Here is a 10401-nt window from a genome sequence, read left to right as displayed (position 1 = left end):
GCTGAGGGTTAGGTTGAGGGGCCGTCCTAATGGGCTTCTGGTGGCAGTCCTTTCACGGCATGCAGCTCCGGCACTCAGGCTGCACGTATGTTGATGTCACACCCGCGATTGTGGAGGGAAAGTGTATGTTATGTTTTGATTGGCGTATGTCTGTCTTTCTGTGTGTGTGTGTGTGTGTGTGTGTGTGTGTGTGTGTGTGTGTGTGTGTGTGTGTGTGTGTGTGTGTGTGTGTGTGTGTGTGTGTGTGTGTGTGTGTGTGTGTGGCACAGGACAAGTTCAAATTTCGACCCGTGCGTGTGGGTGTTGGCAAAATAAATTGTTCTGATCCAATTTTAACCAAACTTGATGGAATTGTTGAGGGTCAGGAAAGGGATAAATCCGATGTTTCTGAGAACAGTACTTTGAAGGTCAGAGTAAAGTCAGTTTAAACAGATTAAATCCAATTTAGACCATCATTTGTGGAAAGGATAAGGATAATGCAAGAATAAAAGGATTTGATGTTAAGAATAGTCAATCAAAGGACAAGGGCACAAGGCAGTGGTCACTTCAGTTTTAATATGAACCTGAACCAAACTTGACGGAAAGGTTAAGAATCAGGCAAGACCGAATTATACATCAGAAATTTTATTCAAGTTGGTAGAGCCCAGTAATAGTGAAGGTTAATGAATATTGCACCTAACACTTTCAGTCTGACAAAATTTCCCAAAAGTTGAATAAGATTATCTGGGCAAAGCCAAATTAACATATAAAGACATGACAGTGAGTTAAGCCCTGGTCTAATTTTTCAACGTCTGTCTATCTATCGCCAGACATATTAATCGTGTAAGGGGTGGCCATTTTTAAACGTAATGGCATAATACTTGGTCATACCTACAACTGGTTCATAAAGTTTTTGTTACCGGCAGCTGAGGGGAGGTGTGGCCTGTGCATCTGTGTCTACTAAGGCCTCGCTGGTGTCTGAGGTGTGTCTTGATGGCTTCCCACTGGCAGACGGGCTGTGGCACACCTTGTATCTTAGTCGCCATGGACACAACATCATCATTTCTGCTGACGATGGGGACGGCTGGCGACGGAACGAAAGTCTTCCATCGCTCCTCACTTCTCAAAGCCTGGGCCAAATATACCCAGGTGTGGATGGTCCGCCTGTCCGGCTAGAGGTGGACAGCGAGAAAGGAGTGATGGTGGGCGGAGAGGCAGAGTTTGAGAAGCTGAAGTTGGTGGCAATACACGACGACCTCAGTGACAGTGAGTGGTGGGGCTTTTTGTGATGTGCAGTATGGCACAACACTGACCCTACTGTTCCACTGCGTTTGCTTCACACTTAACACATGCCCGTCATTTTCTTCCCAGATGCATTATATTAAAGAGAACCTTCTATGTACAAAGAAATATACGAAACCTCTCTATGCTTAAGAATATTAGCCAACAGAGGACAGTGATAAGTAGAACAGGTGAAATATTGGGCGAACTTGTGACCCAGACTGAACAGTTGCTGTAAACATTGTACCGGTAATAGTCTTTCATGTCCCAAGTTCTGAACTAATGAAGCCTGACTGCAACTCCCCTGTCGTGTGTGAATATTGTTGGTTTTTAGTAGAACCTCATTAGAGTCTGACGGTTTTGAGACAAAATATAGTAATTTTTGACTGTAGCTGTACAGTACCTGTAAAGAGTATTAAAATTCCAACGTTAGTGCCAATGGACCTGAATGATATTCCTTCCAGAACATACATTCCCAGAAATTCCTCGATACTTATTCACACCATCTTTTATATGCACCTCGCCTCAGCTTCTGTAGCTTTCTCTTGACTTCCCCATGCGTCTCATTATTCCCAGTAACTAAAAGTTCAAGCTGATTCCAGTGTATTTGCCGTTTGTGATATTCAAATGTACAATATATATATATATATATATATATATATATATATATATATATATATATATATAGAGAGAGAGAGAGAGAGAGAGAGAGAGAGAGAGAGAGAGAGAGAGAGAGAGAGAATTTGCAGTGTATCATTTCAGTATTTTTCTTGCTACGTTTCAAAGTGTAGTGCAGTGCTGGTGTCTCAGTAGGGCTTTAATGACTGTTTGGTTACATTTAACATTTGTTTTACACATACAGTTCCAAGTGAAACAAGTGAGATTCCATGTCTGTTTGATTTAAATGTCATTTTTTTTTTTTTGCATGAGCTTGCATTGATGATTTGCCTGTGTCCAGAAAGTTGGTGACTTTTCCTTCACCAGCAAACATCAGTGGAGGGGATGCGTGGCCTTAGTGTGCATTCTTCCCTTTGACCCAGTCAGCCCACATAAAATATGAAAAGAGTATCCAGATTTAATGAACTGCCCCTTCCCTTAAGCCAGTCAGCCTACACAGGTGACGTGAGGTTGTTTAGACAGCTGGTAACTTGTCCTCCTTACTTGAACATTACCACTATTTGTCTTCCCCATCTACTGACCTTTTCCTTATTTTCTCTCCCCCATCAGCCTGCATAGATGACCTGAGGGTGTCTGGGGCGTTAGTTACCTTTCCCTCGCCAGCCAACAGCAGCGAGTGGGGGCGGGTGACCTTAATGCACAATGTGGAGATTGGGTGTCCATCGCTAGACCCCTGCACCACCACCACCTGCATCCCGCCCTTCACCTGCCACAACACCTGGAGGCAAGCTGTGTGCAGGTGAATCAGAGGTGTCTTGGTAGTACTTCCACACACCAATATACTTTTTTTTTTTTTTTTTTTTATATACAGGTTAATATGGATCACTCTTACAGAATAAAATGAGCTGAAATTGAACACAAAGGTTTATCCTGACCATGAGTCACCTATAATTATTTTTAGCTCCATATAATCATCTGGCATTAGCTGAAGTAGAGTTCTAGAGTTGTTCTGCCCATAAGAGGGGTACGGGTGATAATGTTAACACTGTTTTTTTTATAACTGACCCAGCTAAATAAACTCGTTTGAAGTAAGCTTGAATAAGATACTAGTGAAAAATGCTACCAAGAAATAGGTAATACATCCCTACTTCAGTTGCCTATCCACGATGCAGTGATGTCTACTTCTTTCTATTACTACCGTCTCAGGACACATCAATGCAACTTGGGGAAAATGTTAACCTACAGCTAAGCGTTATTATTCAGCTTGGGGCAGGGACACTGCTGGAGGCAAGGGTTTACTGTACTATGCCTGATGTCACAGTCTCTCTCTTCCCAGCTGTGGTTCAGGCAGACAGCTAACTGGGAAGGTGTGTCAGGACGTAGACGAGTGTGTGTTCCAACCGTGCCTTAGTGGTGGTACCTGCTACAACCTGCAGCCAGGCTACCACTGTTCCTGCCCTGACACCCACACCGGTCCCAACTGCGAGTGGCTCAAACTGCCCTTGGATGCCACCCCTCTAACTGTCCCCCTGGCTGTGTCCGCCTTAATTATCTCTGTCCTCCTCATTGGTGAGTGTAGACGGTATATATAAGTAGAGCTTCCTTAATAAAGTGTACGTTCGGGGGCCGTAATTCCGTAGATGCAAGCCTGCTAACTGTTCCCCTCACCGTGCCTGCTCTAACAACATCAGATCTGCTTCTTGCTGAGTGTTTACATAGGTGCTGTTTCCTTAATTATTGCACGGTCAATTGCAGTAGTTCGTTCCTGGCAGCGCTCTTAGATGTCAGTCCACTAACTCTTCTGTCCGTTGCATTCCTCTAGCTCTCTATGTCCTTCTTGGTGAGGGATTTGTTGGGTGCAGTTGGTCTAAGAGTGCCCCGTTGAGGTGGCCACCTAGCGTTGTGTGGAGATTTAGATCCTTACCAGGCAGCTGTATTTTTTTTCTCAGTCACATAATGGTAGGAAGAATATAAGGCAGTCACTCTCCCTTAAGTAATCTGGGGTGGGATTCTCAGACATACATACGATCGATTCCCTGTCGTAACCTAAGTATGTTTTTACAGGAGCAACAAGACTGACAGATTTTGCATTTCTTTACCTGATCATCCTGCAGAACCCAAATATACCCTGCTGTAATTTTCGCATCGTAACATAAAATTTATTTACGAAGTTAGAAGAGGACAAAGAGGAACATTCTGTAATCTCCTTCTCTCGTGGATAACAGTACCACTATCACCAAGTTATTTTAATCTCTTATCTAATCTGATCTAAGGTTCTCGCTTGTCACGAACATTATTATTTTTACAGCGTTATATACCGTACCTAATCCTCTTCACTTACACGATCTTACCTCCCATCACTCTTCCATCTGCTTCTTGAACCGTCTGTCACTTGGCCATGACATGCAGTAAGGCTGGGGCAGTCCGACATATACCGGTGACAAATAAATATAATTAGAACATATAGCCCGATATAGCCAGGGTTCAAATCCTGGCACGGGCAGCTGGCGTCACTCAACTCAGGTGTCCAGCCATCCTGTGTGGGTTGGTACAGCAGGTGTAATGAGTACCTTTAGTAACAGGTAGGGGAGGTAACTACGGTAACCTGGATGATGCAGTGCTCCAAGGCGTATGTTACAGAGATGAGTACCGCAGCTAAACACTCCATGGCATCTACCCTTTACCTTTACTTTTTACCTCACAGTTCTGAAAGAGATGTATGTTCCCTAACTGTATTATGTAAGGGAAGATTTGTCATTGCTGTGTCAAAAATAATACCGGCATTTTATTCATTAACCTCGTCAGTCCTATGAAATACTTATTATGTAGCAGCTTCTTGCTGCGAGGAGAGTGTATGCGAGTGAGGTGGAAGGGGGGAGAGGGAGGGGGAGGCCAAGGATGAGATGAAGGGATGGAGGGGAGAGGTATATGAGAGAGGGGTGTGTGAAATGGGAGCAGGGCAGTGAAATGGTGGGGGACAGGGGGACATGAAGGCGATTTGTTTGTGGCCACCCCGTATGGGATTAAGGCGTCTGGCAACCGACAGATAGATTCCTAAACCACCAGAGTTGACGTAGCCTTCACCAAGCCCTTCACTGCCATTGGTTTTGTCTGAGTTGATTAAAGGGTGTGTAAACAGCGAGAATGATGGAAAGAATACGCAGTTGTTATGTATAGTCCTTAATGGACTTGTATAGCTAGTTGTATGATGTAGTTGTATGATGTAGTTGTATGGTGTAGTTGTATGATGTTGTTGTAGTTGTATGATGTTGTTGTAGTTGTATGATGCGGTTGTAGGAATACATAAAGAATACACTGCTGTAATGTATATGCCTTAATGTAATGTAACTGTATAGCTAGTTGTATGATGTAACTGTATAGCCAGCTGTATGATGTAATTGTATGATGATGTATGATGTAATTATATAGCCAGTTGTATGATGTAATTGTATGATGATGTATGATGTAATTATATAGCCAGTTGTATGATGTAATTGTATGATGATGTATGATGTAATTATATAGCCAGTTGTATGATGTAATTGTATGATGATGTATGATGTAATTGTATTGCTAGGTGTATGATGTAACTGTATGATGATGTATGATGTAATTGTATAGCCAGTTGTATGATATAATTGTATGATGATGTATGATGTAACTGTATGATGATGTATGATGTAATTGTATAGGTAATTGTTTTATGTAATTGTATAATGATGTATGACGTAATTGTATAGGTAGTTGTATGATGTAACTGTATGATGATGTATGATGTAACTGTATAGCTGGTTGTATGATGCAACTGTATGATGATGTAATTGTATAGGTAGTTGTATGATGCAGTTGTAGGAATGCAGAGTGTAGCTGTTAGGAAGTCTATTGTGGCTAGATCAGCATAACTGCAGGCACAGCAAAACCTGACCGGCGCTGAGCTATGCTGAGCTGCCTTCGCTTTCTCGGGTAGTTGCAGGCAGAGCTTCACACGAGACACACACCTGCAACACCCAGCTCAGTAAGTCAGCACACCACCTTACTGAGAGTGTTCCAGCACCTGCGCCTGCTCCATCAACCCCTGTCATGATGAAGCAAAGTACTGTATTAACATAGTTCCTCCCTTCCTGTCGTTGCAGTGGTGGTGGTTGTGGTGGTGCGGGTTGGGCTGCAGCGGTGGCGTGCTGGCAGAGGCTCACACACCAACAGGAACCCGGCAGACACTTCCCTTATCCTGCACCCACTCACAGATGTCTCGCAGTCCACTACAGGTATTTCCTGTCTTTACCTTACTGTTAACTCACTGCACCCACTCACAGATGTCTCACAGTCCACTACAGGTATTTCCTATGTCTTTACCTTGCTGTTAACTCACTAAGGTTTGCACATCACCAGGAACCTCGCAGATAACTCTCTCGTACTCCACCCGCTCACAGATACCTCGCAGTTCACTATAGGTATTCCTTACGTTACTGTCCTCTCTCTCTCTCTCTCTTTCTCTCTCAAAGGGTTAATGGAAGCTAGACATTTCTTATTATACAGCAATCAAGGAAAATCTCATATTGCAGAGTTTCTGGAGCTTTTTATTAACCCCCGCAGCTCGATAACCCTCCTAAGATGAGGGAAATCGTCTGAATGAACCAAGAATTTACAAGAATCAAGAAATCATTGCAGTGAATTGGTTAGCCTCTTAAAACCAGTGATTACGATTTTTTTACCTGCCAGTTCAAGACGATTTTACTCAGCTTAGGGAAGGCCTGTGTTCGTATTCTCGTCTCTCCCTGGCACCTCTTCCTTAGCGATTTATTTTTGGATACGACTGGGTGATATAAGTTTGTGGGTTATTAATGAAGTGTGTGTTGATATTAGAATGATATAAGTACCACATAAGAGGATAACAAAGTGCAATAAGCAGAATAAATCGTTGAGGAATAGGTGTTAGGGATCTTCCTTAATAATCGAGAATATTGACCCCGTTACAGTAAAGGGATAAATGGAAGATATTTAGCAAACAGAGTGAGGTAAGAAATAGGAAAGGTGAAATAATAGGCAAACTTTTGCACCTAACTTCGTGTCAACAAGTGGGTTGGCGGAGGGTTAGTGCCCCTCCCCGTAAAACCACTAACTCAACGACAAACGGCCACCCCCTATGTGATTATGGCGTCTGGCTATAGATAGACATTAACACCATAAATACTGTCTTTTATTACGTCACTGTTGGCTGGCTTCTCTTCAGTCTCTCGTTTATTCGCACCTTCACGTGTTTGCTGCTTCTATTCACACAGCAGCTCCTTCCTTCACTATTTTACATTTTTTTTACAATTTCACATTCCATTATTATCTTAGATTGCCTTCCTCACATCCCTTCACACCCACACATTGTCACACACACATATTCTTTCACACCCACACATTCCTTCACACACCCACACATTCTTTCACACCCACACATTCCTTCACACACACATTTCTTCACACCCACACATTCTTTCACACCCACACATTCCTTCACACCCACACATTCCTTCACACACACACATTTCTTCACACCCACACATTCCTTCACACCCACACATTCCTTCACCCACACCCACACATTCATTCACACACACACACATTCCTTCACACTCACACATTCTTCCACAAGCTCTCTCAGTCTCTAAATCCCTATTATTTCACGTGGTGGTGGAGAAAGACGCCTTCACGCGATGGCACTGATATAATCGAGTGGTTCTGCTGCCTCCTAATTCCCCAAAAGGAAGATGGTGGACGGCAGGAGACGGGCAATTTCAGCTTACCGTAAAACTAAGGTCAAGATCAGATGAGCCTGGGACCGCAACAATGATAACAACTTCTACTGCTACTACCACCACCACCACCACCACTACTACTACTACTACTGCACTACTACTACTACTACTACAAGGTCACAATCAAAACAACAACAGCTCCTCTTCCTTTCAGTGTCCAAATGCCTAATATCTCCTGGAGAGCTGCATCCTGTGACAGAGGAAGGGGCACTGTGCGAGGTGAGCTTTGCAATACCGGCCAACAAAACCAACCTGCTGACAGACACAGCTGACGACGGCAAGCACAAACCCCCTCAGTCTGTGTCCGTCAGTGTGGATGATACAACCCAGCCAGAAAAGCCTGGGCTTAAGCAGATGGTGTGTTGTATGGAGAAAGTGGCAGGAGCAGCTGAGGACCGCCTGCACAAGCCCACACAGGCTGTTTCGGTCAGTGAGGATGATGCGGCTAAGCCAGAAAAGCCGGAGGTTAAGCAGATGGTGTGCTGTGTGGAGGCAGAAGGTGTTGTGACGCTACCAGCCGCCGCCAGCGTATCAACCATCACCCACACATCCACAACAAGTACGAGAGTCAAACCCGTCCCGCCCTTGATCCCGCAGGATGACTTGTGGGCTTACGCATATGAGGGCGACTGTTCACCTGCTGGATCTCTGTCGTCCGCTACACAAGGTTAGTTAGTTAATTAGTTAGTTATACCTATCATCTGTCATCAGATGATTTTATTCAGCTTAAGAGAGACTTCTCACCCAGGGAGTCAGATATAGTCATCGTTAATCCTTTCCTTGCTAGACCGCTCTTCCATGATGAAGATAATAGTCTAGCAAGAGGCAAAAGGGAATAGAAGAAAAAAGTCCATGGGCATGTTAACTCAATATTAGCCAAAGGGTAGACCTGAAGTTTCTCAAGGGACTCTCTGTGAGCCAGATGTAGTAGGTATGTTCTGTGTAAACTGATTATCTTCCATCAATCAGTTGAGTGAGGAGAAAAGCTGACAGAAATGTAAGTGCATGAACATCACTTACATATAATTACGGCCTTGACGATGCCTATACCCTTCTCAGCCTAACTTGGCCCAGATTTTCGTACTTTTACAACTTCTTTCACGTAGCTTATGACAGAAAAAGGCAATACTACGGCTCTACATCCATTTCATGGCGCTTCTTCGTGACTAGCACCATATTCTTGTGTTAATTTGTTGCAACAACTCAGCAGTCACGATGGAGAGATGGCAGTTTAAGCCAAGTTAGAGGAAGAAGGGTTTAGTAGTCTCTATCCTTCGTCTCTGTAGCAACTCATCGCCTACACTGCCTGTCACTTCTTTGTTCAGGTGGCAATTCCGAGTCAGGGGACGAGGACAACATTCAGCCTCTGGTGCCTGAGTATGGCCAAGTGTTTGACCTGCTGAAGAATCTCTCTGATGCAGAAAATTCCTCTCCCTCCCTCCAGCCAGACAAACACCCAGGTAATTAATATACTCTGATGACACTGGTTACCTTTCAAGTTACTTTTTAAAATGTTGTTGGTCAGTAGAAAATGTGTATCGGAACTGCTGAACTGCCATTACGAAATAAAGTAAATAAAGTATTATTTCAGAGATGCAAGTGAAAGACGATCCAGCACAACAGATCAGAACAAACGAATATGCACAAATTTTGTATGATTATGATGAATAAATGAAAAGTACGGTATATATATATATATATATATATATATATATATATGGAGCCTCAGTGGTAAAGTGTGCGTTATATATATATATATATATATATATATATATATATATATATATATATATATATATATATATATATATATATATATGGAGCCGCCTCAGTGGTAAAGTGTGCGTTTTCGCACACTGGAGAGCGAGGGTTCGCGCCCCGCAAGGGTAAAATACTTTGGGAGCGTTCTCCTGGGCACGTACTGCTTGGCGGACATCAGGGGTGCTGTGGTTGAATCAGTGTCGCTTACTATAAAAGTATGCTTGCACCCAGTCGGCTTGCTCGGTCCGATTACACTTGGTTCACAGACTACACACACATCCAAAGCCACTCCAGCACTACAATTACACTTACAAGCACTTCACACCCTACATACAGTCTCTACCAGAGAGCCTAAGCCACTTTGTAGAGATACATTGGCTGTATCGTCCCTACTTCGGCTAGGATAGGCCGGTCCTGCAGTGGATACTCAAACGGCTGATGATGATGATATATATATATATATATATATATATATATATATATATATATATATATATATATATATATATATATATAGATAGATAGATAGATAGATAGATAGATACAGCATACTGAACAGGCAGAGGGATATTACACAACCTTACATTCCAGCACTGGTCTTAAACCATTCAGTCTGATGCCCCCAAACCCATACACATATATCAGTACCATCATAAAATCTCGTAACAGCAATGAGCAGCTTACTGTTCACACCAGACATATGCAAAATCTTCAATAATGCGTCTATGTTTACCTTGTCATATTGATTTTCCACATCCATAAAAGCCATAGATACTTTGTAGTTCCTGGATGATCAAAGTGTGTATGCCTTGCGGGAAGAAAACAGTGATAACGGCCAAAGAGGCATTTTGAGCAATGGGCTTCCAGTTTCCCCGTAAGCTTAGATTATTACGGATTTTTATTAACAGAGTAATTGTACTTTTTTCAGCACACATCACAAGGTGTAAACTTCACTAAT

The 10401-nt window shown here is 42.9% G+C and overlaps 1 protein-coding gene across 1 annotated transcript in view; it reads left to right on the top strand.

Moving 5' to 3' along the window:
- Window positions 1-10401, top strand: part of LOC145390973 (putative neural-cadherin 2) — a 159676-nt gene that overhangs the window by 141449 nt on the left and 7826 nt on the right. Inside the window, exons 23-29 of the mRNA XM_080265707.1 lie at window positions 1-85; window positions 906-1245; window positions 2488-2677; window positions 3215-3447; window positions 6012-6143; window positions 8017-8349; window positions 9008-9142. The exon at window positions 1-85 is cut by the window's left edge and continues 263 nt beyond it. Coding sequence (XP_080121833.1) covers window positions 1-85; window positions 906-1245; window positions 2488-2677; window positions 3215-3447; window positions 6012-6143; window positions 8017-8349; window positions 9008-9142 — 1448 coding nt within the window. The remainder of the gene's footprint in view (window positions 86-905; window positions 1246-2487; window positions 2678-3214; window positions 3448-6011; window positions 6144-8016; window positions 8350-9007; window positions 9143-10401) is intronic.

Source organism: Coenobita brevimanus, chromosome 16, assembly GCF_032717465.1.
Source record: "Coenobita brevimanus isolate Jiangsu-jjx chromosome 16, ASM3271746v2, whole genome shotgun sequence".
In the NCBI taxonomy this organism is placed as follows: Eukaryota; Metazoa; Arthropoda; class Malacostraca; order Decapoda; family Coenobitidae; genus Coenobita; species Coenobita brevimanus.
The sequence above is the reverse complement of the archived record's forward strand: the minus strand, read 5'-3'. Positions and strand labels throughout refer to the sequence as shown.